The sequence below is a fragment of the Marmota monax genome, unplaced genomic scaffold (assembly GCF_021218885.2).
Source record: "Marmota monax isolate L192 unplaced genomic scaffold, Marmota_monax_Labrador192_F-V1.1 WCK01_AAM20220418_F8-fsc00052, whole genome shotgun sequence".
Taxonomy (NCBI): Eukaryota; Metazoa; Chordata; class Mammalia; order Rodentia; family Sciuridae; genus Marmota; species Marmota monax.
In genome coordinates this window covers 1,525,043-1,542,900 of record NW_026693473.1, presented here as the reverse complement: position 1 = coordinate 1,542,900, position 17,858 = coordinate 1,525,043, and the positions used below count along the sequence as shown (strand labels likewise).

The window sequence follows — 17,858 nt, the reverse complement described above, 5'->3', positions numbered from 1 at the left end:
ACCCACCTACACAGGCACACACTCCCCTCCCCATTTTGGACTAGCTTCTGCTTATTAGAGAAAACGTTTGACCTTTGACTTTCTGGATATTACTTATTTCATTTAGCATGATGGGCTTCAGTTCTACCCGTTTTCCAGCAAACATCATAATGTTATTTTTCTTCATGAGTTATACACCATTGTATATATACACCATATTTTCTTCATCCATTCATCTAGGTTGGTTCCATAGCTAAGCTGTTATGAATTGTACTAAAAACATTGATATGACTGTAACCATATAGCATGTTGATTTTGGATCTTTTGGATATACACCTAGGAGTGGGATAGTTGGGTCACATTGTTGTTCCATTCCTGTTTTTTTTTAAATATTTTTTTATTTGTTTTAATTCGTTATACATGACAGTAGAATTCATTTATGTACTTTGATATATTATACATAAATGGGGTATAATTTATCGTTTTTCTGGTTGTACATGTTATAGTATTACTTTGGTCGTGCAGTCATATATGTACATAAGGTAATAATGTCAGTTTCGTTCTACTATCCTTCCTAATTTCCATATAGCTTTCCAGAGTGGTTGCACTAATTTGCAGGCCTACCAACAATGTATGTGTATACCTTCATCCTACCAACATTTATTATTACTTGTGTTCTTCATAATTGTCATTCTGAATAGAGATGAAATCTTAATGTAGTTTTGATTTGCATTTCCTGATGGCTAGAAATGTTGAACATTTTTTAATGTATTTTTTGGCCATTTGCATTTCTCCTTTTGAGAAATGTCTGTTTAGTTTTTTTGCCCATTTACTACTTGGGCTGTTTGATTTTTTTTTTTTTTTTTTTGGTATTAAGTTTTTTGAGTTCTTTACATATTTTGGGTACTAATGGCCTGAGGAGCAGGTGACAAAGATCTTCTCCCATTCTGTAGGCTCACTCTTCACACTCTTGTTTCCTTTGCTCTGTAGAAGCTTTTTAATGTGATGCTATCCCATTTATTGGTTTTTGGTTTATATCTTGTGCTTTGAAACTCTGGTTACAAAAGAAAATTAATGCCTGTTCCAATATGTTGGAGTGTTGACCTGCATTTTTTTCTGTCAGTTGCAGAGTTTCTGATCTAATTCTTAGGCCTTTGATCCACTTTGAGTTGATTTTTGTGTGGAGTGAGAGGTAGGGGTCAAGTTTCATTCTTCTACAAATGGATATCCAGTTTCCTCAGCACCATTTATTAAAAAGGCTGTCTTTTCTCCAGTGTATGTTTTTGGCACCTCTGTCTAGTATCAGTTGACTGTATTCTGTGTGAGCATTGGTCATATATGTCTCTTTTGGTGTTAGTACCATGCTGTCTTTGTTACTGTAGATCTTTAGTATAATTTGAGGTTCAGTGATGTATGCCTTCCCTCTTCACTCTTCTCACTATGAATTACTTTGGCTATTCTGGGTCTCTTATTTTTCCAAATGAGTTTTAGAACTGTTGTTTGTTTGTGTTTTTTTCCCCAGTTCTGTGAAGAATATCATTGGTATATTCGTATATTGCTTTTGGTAGTATGCCATTTTTACAATGTTAATTCTGCTTATCCAAGAACATGAGACATCTTTCCATTTTCTAAGGTCTTCTTCAGTTTCTTTCTTCATCATTCTGTTACTTTTCATAATAGAGGCCCTTCACTCCATTGTTAGATTAATTCCCAAGTGTTTTTTTTTTTTTAAGGTAATTGTGAATAGGATGGTCTTCCTGTAGTTTTATAATTGGAGTATAGGAAAGTGATTGATCATATGATCTTTTGACAGCTGGAAGGATGTTGCTCAGTGATAGAGCACTTGCCTAGCATGTAAAGGACCTGGATTTAATCCTCAGCACCACAAAAAATCATCATCTTTTGATTATTATGTTATTGTAGCCATGTTGATTGACTTAATTTCTTATGGTGTTTGTCCATAAGAAAAGATTTAAAAGGGCTTTCAAATTTTTATCAGTGGGGAGTGAAGTTAAGAGGAAGGGAAAGGAGAGCATTTTTAAATTTTTTTGCTTTCTACCATTCTTTGATAGTGTTTGTTTGTTTTAAGGAATCGTATCTTTTTACAATTACAGAGTTAGAAAAAAAGATGCTTTTGATGGTTTTGTACTGAAATCTTTCATTAGTAAACAAATAAAAACGGTTATATTAAATTAAGAAAGCCACAATTTTTGTTACAAATGTTGTCTAAATAATTGTTTTCCTAGTCTTTTAGTTTGATGATTGTTCATGGTGTAATTTAGCAAATCAGTGCATTTCTGGCTCCTTGGAATCTTATATTTTTGAATACCAAGAAATTACTGCTATTCATAAAAGCCTGTCACTCAGTGAGACCTTACTTTGTCCCAGGCACTAGGCTAAGCAGTGTACATTCATTCCAACATTTAATCCTGTATTCACCCTAGAAATTAAGTTTAATTATTGTTGTTGTTATCACCACCAAACCATATCCAGTAGAGTTGAAGTAATGGACTGATTGATCATCAGCTAAATTGATATTCTCTGTTCTTGGAATTTGGTAGCTTTGGAGAAAACACTATGATCCTTAATGTCAATTTGATATCCAGATATCCCATCAAGTCATATTTATTATTTAGTGTAAGATTAGTATAAAAATTTATTGCCACAAAGTGTAGAAAACAACCCCTAAATCTTATTGTAATCAGTTTATCAAATCATTTTGAAGTCTCATTAGACTAGGCTTCATTTTGCATCAACTAATACAGTCAAGAGTATATTGGTTAATTCCTTTGATTTCAAGTACAGTCCGATCTTATTTTTACCATTTTTGTTTAGCAAGCATTTTAGATTTTCACTTCCTATACATTCCTTTCTTGGCATATGATCTTTTAATCAGAGCTCTAAGATACTAAACCAGAGTTTAATAAATACACACACACACACACTTTCAGGGCGTCAGTTAATACATTGTTTTTCTTTGAAGTTATCTGTAAAATGTTTGTAAAGGGGAAGATGAGGCATGATAGAAATCTGTCAGTTGACAACATTCATTGGCTACACCTGACCTTTTTTACCCTAAGGAACTTTGTTGTTAGTTTTTTTTTTTTTTTTTTGGCAATAAAATGTTCAATATTTTTTAAAGCAATGATTGTTAACAGTCGGATAGTGTAAAAAGAAAAATATATATGTATATGTGTGTGTCTGTATGCACAGCAACCTTGTAGATGGGTGTATTTATAATTTTTTAAAGATTGCTATTTCATATTCATAAAATAATTTTTTATTACTTTGTTGATATAGGATATAAGGAAAAATGAAAAATCTTGGATTGTGGTGCTACAAATGATTTACAGTATTAGTGTTTCACAAAGAAAGCAAGAACTGGGTGTATGTTTACAGGATTTTTGTGTTATATAAGAGAATGATATTTTTAAAGAAATATAGTGTTGTTTTTTAACCCGAGATTCAGACATCTTCCTTTCTGTTTTAAACTCCTTCTTGAATATATTTACATGTATTTTTGTCTAGATTCACTTAGGGAGAGAGGAAAAAAAAGGTATTGTGAATCTATATCAACCAAGAATGAATTTTTCACTTTCTGATCAGTAGTTTGCATAATCAAAATAATAGTAATCTTTTTTTGAGGGAAGGTAGGAACTTGTTTCCAAGTATAAAATTTTATTCAGTTAAAATAATAATAATAATAATTATTATTATTATTATTATTATTCAGGCCAAAGCAGTCTTGAAAAAGAAAAAAATAAAGTTGGAGTAATCACACAGGAAAACATATAATAGGTTTTCTAAACTTATTTATGTAGCTGTAGAAAATGTAGTCAGTAGCATGAATGTATCTATGTAGATCAATGGAATAGAATTCAGAGTCCAGAAATAAACCTCTTTACTGTCAATTGATTTGGGGGCGGGGGGGGGGGGGGGAACAAGTATTTCAAGACAATTCATTGGGAAAAGAATAGAATTTTCAACAAATGGTGCCTGGACAACTGGATATCCACATGCAAAAGAAAGAAATTAGACCTAACTTATACCATATACACTCATATGTATATGAGAAAAGGGAGCCCTTATACACTGTTGGTGAGAATGTAAATTAGTACAGACATTATGGAAAACTATATGGAAGTTCCTCAAAAACTAAAAATAGAATTACAATATGATCATGTAGTCTCACTACTGAGTATATAGCCTAAGGAGTTGAAATCACTATGTGGAATAGATATCTGCACTCCTATATTCATTGCAGCATTATTTACTATAGTAAAGACATGAAATTAGTCTCAGTGTTCATAAATGAATGAAGAAATAAATGAATGAATGAAGAAAATATATAATGGAATACTGTTCAATCTTTAAAAAAGGAAATTCTGTTATTTGTGACAGTATGAATGAACTTGGAGGACATTATACTAAGTGAAATAAGCTAGGCTTAGAAACATCAGAACCATGTGTTTTCTCACTTATATGGAAAGTCCAAAATAGTCAAAGTCATAAAAGCAGATAATAAGCTGGTATTTACCAGAAGATAGGAGAGAGGGAGAGTGGGAGACATTGGTCCAAGGGTTTAAAGTTGCAATCAGACAGAAATCAATGATAAGTATTTAAGGTAATGAACAGAGTAATTAGCTTCATTTATCATTCTACACTATGTATGTATATAATAACATCACTGCATCCCATAACTGGTCAATTATAATTGGTCAGTTAATTGATTTTACAAAATGAATTCGCAGAGGATCAAAGACCTAAAAGCAAGGGCCAAAACTATAAAATTTATACAAAGAAAAGGTATAATCTTTGGGCCCTTCAGTTGGACATTATATTTTTTACATGTGACATAAAAAGTGACAAAAGAAAAAGTAGATAATGGACTTAATCAAAATTAAAAACTCCTGTGGTTCAAAGGACACCATCAAAAAGTTTAAAGATAAAATGGGAGCCAATTTTTATAAATCACATCTGATAAAGGATTTGTATCAAGAACTTATATAGGAATTCTTAATAACTCAATAATAAAAAGACAGCCTAATTGAAAAATTTAAAAAAGCATCTGCTTTTCTCCAGACAAGATATGTAAACAAATAGTAATCACACAAAAAATGCTCAACACCAATTGGAAGTGCTAAAATTTAAAACAATAACTAGTGTTAGGATATAGAAAATTGGAACTCTCAAACATTTGCTGGTGGGATTGTAAAATGGTGCAGTTGGGGCCTTCCTCAAAATATTTACATTGAGTTACATTATGACCCAGAAATTCAATTCAAAAATATGTGCTTGAGAGATTCGAAAACATGTCTAGGAAAGAGGTAGAAATTAAATCAAATCTATGTTGAGAATTTATTGTTTTAGGTATTTGAATCTAATAGATATTTTAAAAAGAAAAGAAAAGAAAAACCTGTAAATTGTAGGGAAATTCCACAGGAGATAACATTTCATCAATCTTCTGGAAATAAAACATATAGTAATAATTCCATTGTCATTAGAAGACATTAGATATTTTAAAATAGAATTTTTTTTTAAGTAGGGAAATTTGCCAAACTTAGGATATAGGCAACCCACCTAACAGTATTCCAAATTGAATATCTAGTTCTTTTATTCAGAAATGAAATGAAGATGTTTACTTAATCATGCCTATAGTAGCTTTTGCATATTCTTGTTTTACATATTTTCTTCACTTATTTAAAACGCTTTTACTAAATTTATTACAAATTAGCCTAGCTGTATGTCCCTTCAGTCTTTCAAGGTACATACCACCTTAATCATTGATTAAGTGAATTGATTTAGTGAAATGAGTTTTACTAAGTGTTGGGCTTTGAACATGGAAAGGGGATTCCCACTAGTTGAAGTGGTTGGTGTACTTGGAGTACTTGGTGAGATCAGATCTATAGTATGTTTCATTATGGTTGTACAGCTCTATTATTGAAATTTGGCGACCTCTTGTGTACAGTTATAAAATAACAAGGCTGTGGAAGAAACATTTCAGAGCTTTCTGTCAGATGCTTCCTTGCTTTGAATTTCTTTGAGGATGGTAATTTTCAATTCATAATTCCTGATTTGATATTTATCCATGGATAAATTTGTAATAAATTTATTTAAATGAAAAGTTTTAGAAGAAATGTGATGGGACCAGGTATAGCTGAAATGATTGATTTATTATAAGGGGATGAATAGCCGCCAAGGGATATGACCATTGGAACAGAAGAGAGAATCCAGAAATAAATCCACACATTCACAACCAAATTATTTGACAGTCACCAAAAAACATAGAAGAAAGGGTAATTTCTGTAATAAATGATGATGAGAAAAGTAGATACCTATATACAGAAGAATGGAACTATATCCCTGTTTCTCGCCATGTAAAAAGAAAAAAAGCCAACTCAATATGAATCAAAGACCAAGTGTAAGACATGGAACTACTAGTAGAAAACATAAGAAACATAACTTCAAGACATCCATATAGGAAACGATTTGGGGGAGTATATCCCCATAAGTTCAGGCAACAGAAGCAAAAACAGTCTTTATCAAACTAAGAAGCTTCTGCACAGCAAACAATGGAATGAAGACAGATTGCAGAATGGGAGAGAATATTTGCAGATTGTTTATCAAACAAGATATTAATATCCAGAATACATAGGAAACAAAAAACAGCAAAAAAAATCTGATTTTTAAAAAATTCAATGAGCTGAATATACAGTTTTCAAAAGAGGATATGCAAATCGCCAGCATTTTTATGAGCCTATGATCAACATCACTAATCATCAGGGAAATGATGATCAAAACCAAAATGAGATACCATATTACCCCAGTTAGAATGGCTATATTTAAAAAGACAAAAGAAAAAAAGAACCTGCTGGCAAAGGATGCAAAGAAAGAACAACACATTGTTAGTGAGAATGTAAATTAGTATGTCTGTTATGGGAAAACAGTATGATTTCTCAAAAAACTAAAAATAGAACTGCCATATGATCCAGTTATTCCACTGTTGTCCATTTCCCAAAGGAAATGGAATAGTATATCAAAGAGATAACTGGGCTCTCATCTCATGTTTATTGCAGCCCTACTGATAATAGCCAAGATACAGAGTCAGCTGAGTTATCCATGAGCAAGTGAATGTACAAATTAAATATGAAATATGTACACAATGGGATACTCCCTGGCCATTAAGAGAGAGAGAGAGAAAAGAAGAAGGAGGAGGAGGAGGGGGGGAGGGGGAGGAGGAGGAGGGGAAAAGAAAGAAAAGAAAAGAAGAAAGAATCCTGTTATTGCAGCAACATAGGCAGAGGAGGACATTGTGTTAAGTAAAATAAGCCAGGCACGGAAAGTGAAATTCCATGTGTTCTTACTTAAAAATATAAAACCTACACTCAGCTGGTTTTGAACTTTAATAAAGGCAGTCATACTATAGGTATTCATTGTTGAGTAAAAATTCATCCCTGTGTTCATGAGATCATCCATAAGATGGATAGCTCCAGTTTATTTATTTACATTGCTAGTTTATATGCCATTGGCTATACAACAACTTACATTAATTCTGTTGATGGATTTTTTGCTTTTTGTCATCAATGTTTATTACTTTGAACAATGTGGTTTTAAATGTATAAGAATTTCTCTTGGTTAGGGTATATAACTTAAAATGAACAGATTATAGGGTCAATGAATCTATGCATTTATAAATACTCATTTGTTCATTTCATTCCTGTTGTTTTTTCAACTGGAGTTGCATGTGGAGGAACAAAATTACTGATAGGCTCACTAGTACTCCCTCATTCTTCTTTACTCTTTTCCCTGTCTCCCAGTACTTGTACACAGACACACCCTCCCCTTCATCTGAAGTATAGTATAATATAATATATAAGTGCTTGCTTGTATTTGAAAATAAAAACAAATGCTTTTTAGCCTTCTTTTATGCATGAACAATGCCTGGCTTATAAGTGTCTATTATCTATAGCTACTGAAACCAGAGATTTACTTTCCCGATACAGATAGCATGTTCCTTTCTGTTAAACGAAAAATGTACTCCAAGAGGGATGAGAGGAGGGTATATAGTTGGAGATGTATTACTAGTACCCCCCAAGACAGTACTCTCCCCCAGAGTAGTGTTAGAAATAGGATTTAGAAGATGTGTTGTAATGTAGATTATTTTTACATTTTTAAATTTTCTTTCCAAGAATATCAAAAGATTACTCAGAAATTTTAAATGGTTAAAGGTCAGTTTATAGTTAACTAGATTACTGTTTTATACCAGTGAATAGTACAGATCAGAATATCCCATCCATCTATTTTAACCCAAACTTTATGTATTCTAATATAATTTCTGAAAGTTCTCATTGCAGGTATAATTGGCATGTAGTAAACTGCACGTATTTAAAGTATACAATTTGATAACTTTCGACATCTGGATATATTTATAAAGTCAAGATAATGAACATAAGCATATACCTTCAGTAGTTTCCGTATCTGTTTGTAATTCTTTTTTTCAGCCACTTGTAGACAGAATGAATCTTATTTCTGTCACTATACCTAAAAATATTTCTAGAATTCCATATGTATGGGTTTATAAATTAGGTATACTTTTTGGTCTAGCTTCTTTCACTCAGCATATATTTTTTTAATTTATTCATGTTTTTTAGTTTTTTGTTTGTTTTTATCACCAAGTAGTATTTCTTCATATGATTATCCACCATTTGTTCATTTACCTGTTGATAGATGTTTGGGTTGTTTCCACTTTTTAGCAGTTACATAAAAGGTGCTGTGTACATTTGTGTACAAGTTTTGTATAAATATTTGCTTTCATTTGTCTTCGGTAATACCTAGGAGTGGGAATGATGAATCTTATGAAATGTATATATTTTAACTTTTTAAGAAACTTTTTCAAAGGTACTACACCATTGTACACTTTCATCAGCAGTTCTAAAAGCTTTAGTTGTTCTGCATCCTTGCCAAGACATGATATGTACAGTCAAACTTTAGCCTTTTTGTCAGGTACATACTGGTATATTGTGATTTTAATTAGTATTTTCCTAACAATTAATGATGGTGAACATTTTTTCATGTGCCTATTTGCTCTCTGTTGTCTTTGATGAGATGTATTTTGACTGTTTTTATTGAGTTGTCTTCTTAGTGCTTTTCATTTATTTCTTACTCATTTTATTCCAAGTTATTTTGTCTGCTGTCTTAAAGGTCTTTTTAAAAATGTTTTTTCTTATGGTTGGGGTTGTGGCTAAGTGGTAGAGCACTTGCCTAGCATGTGTGAGGCACTGGGTTTGATCCTCAACACCACATATAAATAAATAAATAATAAAGATACATTAACAACTAAAAAATATTTTTTAAGAAATGTTTTTTCTTCACTTTTGGTTCACACATATTAATTATACATATTTATGGGGTACAGTGTTGCATTTTCAACACATGTATATACAATGTGTAATCATCTTATTAGGGTAATTGGCATATCTATCACTTCAGGTATGTATGACTTCTTTGTATTGGGAATATCCATACTCTTCTCTACGAGCTGTTTTGAAATATTTAATTGTTGTTAGCCATATTTAATCCTATTGTGCTATAGAACATTAGAAGTTACTCCATCTAACCAACTGCACCCTTATACCCACTAACCATCCTCCCATTTCTCCTTCTCCCATACCCTTCCCAAGTTCTGGTAATCAGTGTCTTATTTCTACTTCTTTGATATCAACTTTTTTTTGCTTCCACATGTGAGAACATGCAATATTTGTCTTTATATGCCTGAATATTTTACTGTCCTTCAGTTCCATCCACATTGCTATAAATGGCAAAATTCATTTTTATAACTGAATAATATTCCATCATGTACATATACCAAAATCTAGGTTGATTCCATATCTTGACAATCAATGCCTTAATAAAACTTGTTTTATTATACAGATGTGTCTTCAGTATTTTCTAAACTATAAGAATTCTTTATGTATTTCAAACACTTTGCAGAATATGTGTTGCAAATGTTTTCTCCCAATCCATGATGAACTGTTTTTAAATTTTTAATGAAGTTCTGAAAGTTTTAATGGAGTCTAAAAAATATGAAAATTTTTGCTTTATCTTGGATGATTATAGAACTATCCCTGATTATTCTCTGGTTGCTACCACACACTACTTATCATTGCATTATTCTCCTTCTATGTAATTGTCCTTGAATTGTAAATGATAAAATATTTTATTTCAACAAACTTTGGTTTTTTTCTGCATTCTGGGATTATAAAGATGAATAATATGTGGTATCTCTCTTCAGAGTACCCATTTTTAGCATTTAATATTTTCTTCTGATACCTTTCTTCTGAGGTCCCTGTACTTTGTTTAGTGCCTAGTATAGCTCTAATTACTTAATATATTTTTGCCTTATTCCTTATTCCTTTTTGAAAATTTACAAATAGGCGAGTTTATTGTAGGAAATCTCTTGTTCTTTGTGTCCTCCACAGATCATACTATAGTTCCTTATACTCAGGGGACACTCATAAATATTCAGTGATGGAATGAAATTAATGATGACTAATATATTAGTAATATGATCTTTGGCTATACCTTACAAAGTGAGTAAAAGATACTTTCATTCCAGATGCGATAATTGCAGACAGATTATTTTAAAAAATAGAACAAAGATGGTGATGCCTGATTCTTACTTGATTTTTAAAATTTTTGTCTAATTTATTTATTGTTTTGTTGTTGTTTTTTGTTTTTTTGTTTTGTTTTGTTTTTGCAGTGCTAAGGATAAAACCCAGGATCTGCTGCATTTTTTTTTTAAACCTGTTTGAAACTATCCCGTATACTATATGCCAAACTACACTCTAAGACCAGCTTGAATTTAGGTTTTCTCCTTTCACAGATGCTAAGACCAGTGATCAGATCTGACAGGAAAGGAAACCAGAGGGTTACTTGATTATTTTTTAGTAATTTTTTTTAATGAGCCAGGTTTACATTTTTATTATCCTCAGAAATCTGTGTCTAAGATAGTATAAATTTGATAGTAATTTAGAGCTGTTCAATTACTAATTCAATTACTAATTGAAATGTTTTCCCAAAAGTCTGCTCCATTCTCTTAGTTACTTTTTAAATTTAACTTTGAAATTCTTTTGTCATGAAACCAATGCATTAAAACACAATGACTATAAGTATGTGGGGAAAGATGGCAATAATTTTCTTCGTTTATCTAGGTCCTGGGAACACCAACAAGGGAGCAAATTAGAGAAATGAACCCAAATTATACAGAATTCAAATTCCCTCAAATTAAGGCACATCCATGGACAAAGGTGAGTCAAAATTAGTTTTTAAAGAAACCACATCAATCAATAGTTGATTTGGATTTCTTGTTGTTTATAAACTGAATTATTTTGAGACTAGATAGCTGCCTGAATACAAGCACATAGCAGTTCTGCATGTAAAGATAGTTGAGTAATTGTTCTTCAGTGTTTCATTGACTGTGTACAGTTTTGTTCCCATTGATTTCCTGTAGACAATTTCCAGCCTGGGCTTTCATTTGCAAGGTAAGGATTATGTATCTATATCATTAAAATATTGGAGTAGGATATTACATATAAAATTTGACAACCTGAAATTCAGAAGTTAATCTCTTCATTTACATAGAGTGCATACTTCAATATTATATAACAAATAATAACATACATTTCATATATTTTCTATATTCTTTGTTTAAATTATTAAAACATAGACCTAATTATAGATGTTGTTGTGTGATTTTTCTTTCCTTGTTTACTTTTCTATTGGTATTTTGGGAGCAAGATTAAAAAGCAGACATAATCTTGCTGTGAGTATACATTACAAGCAATTGCTGTATTTACAGGATGTCAAAAGCCATTGGAAAAACCTAATCTTAACATTAAATGGAACCAGTTCTAAAAGCACAATTATTAATTTACTAGAAAACTTTGATACTTAAATGATTTTAAGAAAGATTTTATTACAATCATCTCAATTTGATTTGTGAGATTGTGTACAAACAAAACAATAGAAACAGAGTGAACTCTAGCTTCTTTATTTTACAGATTCAGAAACTGACCAAAGATAACCAAGCAAGTTATCCAAAGTTACATAGGTGTTACATCCTGTAACACATTCAGGATTAAACTCTGTGTGTGTGTGTGTGTGTGTGGTGTGTGTGTGTGTGTGTTTAATGCTAGGTCTTTAAACTTATAGTAATGTGCCAAGTACCATTATATGTCACTGTATGGTTTTTTTGTGAATTAGATACAGTGTACTCTCTATTATGTATTTCAAGCAGACACTTTCTATATTTAAAAATATCCACAGAGCTATTTGTTTTGTACATTGAAAGTTCATTTAGTTGGTAATAGATCTTTTACAAACAAGAATTGAAGTAATCTAGAGCTGTTGATTAAATAATTTACACTACCTAGAGTCAAAGCATGTCTGCCCCTCTCTTCCTGTTCTTCTCAATGGTATTGTAATTCTATTTACTTTTCTTAAAGTTCTCACAATCTCATTACCTCTCTTTACTAATTATTTCCTATTTAAGTCCAAGACCTCAGTAATATTTTAGTGCCAGAGATTTATTGGTTATAGCTTTCGTTGGCCAACAGACCAAGGTGTATACTCCCTTCCTTTAAAAAAAAATTCATGATGTGCACCAAATAATCTTTGATAAGGTTTCTTTTGATCTTTGACTTAAGGTTTAATTGAGATCTGAGTCACAAGGTATCTGGAGTTTCTCACCTGGCTCTAAACCCAGAGATTGCCAGGGAGCCTATTTGGATTTAGGTGCTAAATTGCAGTTTGGATCCATTAGCTTATTACAAGTTAAAGTGTTTATAATAAGTGGTCTGTAGTATACTGTGATTTCAGCCAGTTTAAAGGAAAAACAACACAGGGAATTCTGTATATTGAATGAACACAGGAAAATCTTCCAAAAGGCTAACAGATTTGGGTTAGAAAAATATTAGTGATTTTACCTTCTTTGTTCTACCAATCCATATTTCTGTTTTCTGTAATAATCATTATTTTTATGAAGAAGAAAGAGAGAAAGTTTTTTTTTTTTTCAGTGTAATCTAAGTATTTATCACATGTTATCCTCAGTGTATAACCAACAGATGTAGTGCTGAAATTGAGGTCATAGAATCTTACTTCACAGTCCCTGTCCTTATTTATTTATTTTTTAATTAACACTGCCACCAACATTAGTGTGTGTCATTTTCTACATTTTTACCCTCGATTATTTCTCTCCAGTAGAACAATTAGCCAGAGTGGTACAAAAGCATTGATTTATTATAATTAAAATATAGCCAACAGAAGAGCTGTGGTAAATTTTTATGGTTTTAACTTTCCTCTGCTTTCCCAGATTCCTGGATATTTCTATAACATCCCTAATGTTTCTCAACCTTGAATTATAAAGTCCTTTTACTTAGATTTCCATTCCTGTTCAATGTGTAGAATAATAACTTAATTCTCCTCTCTTTTCCGTCTGTTAAAATTATTGTGAACCCTTCATTCACGTAGTATTCTTTGACATAATTTTGTTTTCACTTTATATAAATGCATTGTATAATAAGCAGATTGGTGTTAATTTCTCATTGGTACACACAAACTTGGGTGGTTCGAGAAACTCCATGGTTCTACTGTCAGCTAGATGATCAGAAGATGTGATTAAAAAAAAAAAAGATTATGATTAAAATGAAAACACAAAACTTAAGACACCAAGGGAAAACTTAGCCCCTCTCTCTTTATTTCCCCCAATTATAATACTGAACAGCAATTTAAGAAATGCTGTGTTATGCTAGGCAGCCAGTGGTATCATTTTAAAAGCATGCATAATGTTGTTTAAAGAAGAGAGTCTACCCTTGGAGTCTGGAAACAAGAATTGCCTTTTCTTTATTGCTGTCTTCTGTTAGAATCCACTTCAATCCCATTTCCTGAAGCTTTGGGCATGGGAACCCTGGTTTCCTGGGCTGCATTGTATTATAGCTAAATCACTAGGACTGGTAGCTGGTATTCTCAAAAACATGGGCAAAAATAAAATTAATGGTAAAACTGTGTTCCATGGAAAAAGTTAGATAAGGGAATACAGGTATATAGGAAAGTTATAGAGGAAAAACAAAAACACTGAGATAATCCGAGCATGTTGTGTGGCAGGTATCTTGAGGATTTAAAAAGCCATTAAGTTGCCCTTGACTATTACATAATAGCAAGTGCAACCTAATTCATTAAAGTACTTGTGGATTAAGTAGGAAAGGAAATACGTGCTATGTTTTAAATAGGAACCATTACTGGAAGGTGGGAAAATAAAGTCCTCTGCATTGGTATATATTGTACTTCAAAAAAGAAAAATGAGATTAAAAGCAAAAATAAGTGCTACAAAAGTAGGTTGAGATTGGTTGGAGAAAGAGAAGAAGCTTAATTTCTGCATTTAGTACAGGGAGGAATGGATAGATGACAGGCTATTAGGAACTAAGGATCTAGTTGAAAGACTGCTGCTTCTATGTTTCTGTCTACTTTTTTTTTTTTTTTTGTAAGACAGTGATTATCTGCCATGTCTTGTGATTCTTTTGAAAATAAAACTATAATATGCTTATAAGGGTTATTTTAATTATGAATAAATGTGAACATTCTACCTCCATTATAGTTCTCTTATTTGTCCTCTTATTCTGTTTCCACTGGCCTGACTTTAGTTTATACCATTGCCATATCATAGAATTATAAAACAACCTATTACTTCCTGATTGCCTTCCTTCAGTTTTACATCATTTTAATCCATTCTCCTTGTTGCTGTCAGTGTTAGCTTTCCTAATAGTATATGTTAGACTCATAGTCCTTCCTATTTTAAATTCTTTCTGATTTCTCAAAGCCTTTAAGGACATTTTGGCATATAATACATAAAATGACAATTGGTGATCTGTGTCCTGATTTTTGCCTATCCAATGTAGTTATTAATTGATACCCCTTTATTCTCAAAAGTAACCCAGTTTGGATAACAGATTACTCTGTAACAGTTCTTGATCTTTTCTACTTTTTCTTTCCAGAAAAATAGGAGACTGTTCTTGTCCTGCTCCTAGCCTTTCCTGAATTATCTAGTTGCTCGAACCTAGCCTCCCAGATTCTCCAACTTCTTCTATCTGTAAATGCATGTTATAAGACAATGAATTTAAAGTGGTGGAATGAATCTGATCAGACTTTCCTATGGACATATATGAATAAATATAACACAGTTAATTTTACCTTTATATATATTCACAATGCACTAATTTTTAAAAAACTTTAAAATTTAGTGTCTAGTTATAGCAGATAGGGATTTCTAAAAAGATTATATATATATCTACTATCATGTAGATATGTATCAACTATTACCCCCCTCCCCCTTTTGAGTACTTGATTCTGCTGCCTTTTTGTTTAAATTCTGGAGACAAAAAATTTCATTTTGTTCTGGTAGTAAATAATTTTATGAGGTCAGTAAAGTGACAGATAAATGAATATTCTTTCAGAATAATAGAAGTCATAAATGACATAACTGGTTTGTAGAGGAAGTAGATTAGAATCCCAAGGGCTCTGATCTCTTTAACAGTTATATTTAGTGCTACTTAATATGTTACGTACATATGGGAGTCTTGTTCATCCGGTAGCCTACTTTGAAGGGGCCATGCAGTCATGCTGAATTTTCCAGTCTAACCAAAATCCTAATTGTTCCCTAGAGAAACCACATTCATTTCTACCTCTTGTTGGTACCACCCCCACCCAACATCACCTTTTAGAATGTTCTTTTTTTTCCCCTCTGCTTACGAAGTCTTAACCTTCTTCAAGATCTCAAGTCTCACTTCTCCCATGAAATATTTGCTTGTCTAAGTTCTCCATGATTATTCCTACCATGTAACTCCTGAGGCAACTTACCAAGTCATACCACATGTGTATTACAGCAGTTGCTAATTTGTTTTATAATGATAATACGGAAGTGAATTACTTTAAAATGTTTGTTGCCAAATGTGGGGCATATATGATAGCTTAATACTCAGTGGTTAAGTGTCAAACCTGCCATAGGTTTTATGGACAATATAAGTCATTGGGTAAGTATCCCCAAAAGCGTTATCCCCATAAACAATCCTTGCATACTTGATTTCTTAGAACACTGTTGACAGTGTGGATGCTAGTATTTCCAACAAAGTAAGCAGGTAATTGAGTTCTGAGGTCTTCAGCTATCAAAAGAATCATTTGATCATTTTAGACTAGACAAGTTATTGGTTATCTATGCTTAGAGCTAAACAAACAAAAAAGAGCCATTACATTTTTTTTTAGATTTTCTTCATAGTGTTACTTTTTTTTCTCCTTGCCTTTTCATTACAAAATTTTTAAGAACTTAAAAACTTATCTGTTTCAACCATTATGCAAAATGCCTTCAGAGAGGACTGCAAAGTGCAAAACAAAAATTGCTTTATCTTGTGTGTGTGTGTGTGTGTGTGTGTCTTACTCATTTCATTCACAAGTATCCAAGAAAATATAAACCATGTTGGGAATTTCTGTTGGATCCTCAAATCCAACTACGTTGTTTTGGTAAATCACATTTTAAATTATTTCTCAAATTATTACTTAAACCCCCTCTGCCCTAAACACTGTATGAATCCATTATCACCTGTCTCATGAGTACATGAAGTATGTTCTCTACTAAAATTGTATCTTTATTAGTGCTAGAATAATCACTTCTCTCCCCTTTTAATATTTTCCTGTGTTAATAGACTTCCTCACTTTTCAGTTTATCCTGGCTAAAAATTCCCATTTCTTTTCAGGAAACCATATACATTAAAATCTATCTCCTAGAGTGGCTAATCTACATGTGAGAGGAATAATGTAAAAAAGTAAAAATACCAAGACATTAATTTAAAGACTGCTTGTGGGGGACAGAGCATGGGATTGGGAGTAGGTTGAAAAAGAAGGCAAAAATCTATTTTTTTTAATTGTTTATTCTTTAATTCCTGTGTGTTCTATGTAACCAGTGATGTGCTGGGAACCATAAAGGATGCAAAAGAAGTAAAACATAGTCCAGTTGAAAAGTTTAGTTGAAGCAAGTACTGAAGGACATAAAATACTATGTAACCATATACTTGATTATGTACTGTAAATGTTCACAGGTGTTTCATATACTGTAGTTGTTATACAGCAGACCTTTAATAAAGGTGATAGAGGGAAAAGAGAAGTCTCCTTATCAATGACAGAAGAGTGAGCTATTGAAGGAGAATTAGGATTTGCCTTAGGTATGGAAAAAGTTAGGAATTATCATAGCCTGGGTGAATATCTCTTAAGATGGGGGGGGGGGCGGTGTATGGATGAAAAGAAAATATTCCTGTATTTTTGGAAAGGCCAGTCTGACTGTAATAACACTTTTGTGAAGAATGAAATATTAAAATTATTTAAGTGGACATTTGGGAAATCACACTTTGGTGTACTATTGTACCGTTTCGTCAGTAGATAACATTAGAGAAAGAAATTACATTGCATAGTTAAATGCTGATGTCTACATGTACCTTTTCTTGTGTGTAATGGAGCTCAGGAAAAAAATTCATCCTTTTAATTACACAGCTAAAATTCACTGAACACTAACTGTTGTGATGTAATGAAAGGATTCTTCAGATTTCTTAAGTTCAACCTTCTTCACCTTAATTTAGGAACTGATATCTTCAAAGGTTAGAAAAACATATTTGTTCAGTAGGCTTGAGCTATGTTGAGTGTGTTTCTACCCTGTTAAATACATAGTATTTAAAGTTGGCTAATGGACTCTCTGAAAGTTAGTTTTCCATAGCTGCTGGTAATCATTTCTGATAGTATTAAAATGAATTACCTCGTATGTCATTGCATCATTAGACCAATTA

General features: G+C 32.1%; 1 protein-coding gene and 1 non-coding gene across 3 annotated transcripts in view; one reads left to right on the top strand and one right to left on the bottom strand.

Annotated features, from left to right (window-relative positions):
- The window catches only part of Gsk3b (glycogen synthase kinase 3 beta), a 164,051-nt gene that overhangs the window by 116,676 nt on the left and 29,517 nt on the right, over window positions 1–17,858 (top strand). For both annotated transcript variants that reach the window (XM_046458003.2, XM_046458002.2), the window contains exon 8: window positions 11,190–11,285. In XM_046458003.2, coding sequence (XP_046313959.1) covers window positions 11,190–11,285 — 96 coding nt within the window. The remainder of the gene's footprint in view (window positions 1–11,189; window positions 11,286–17,858) is intronic.
- Window positions 10,781–10,908, bottom strand: LOC124101894 (small nucleolar RNA SNORA61). The gene has a single exon (XR_006854735.1). It is a non-coding gene; the product is annotated as a small nucleolar RNA SNORA61 (small nucleolar RNA).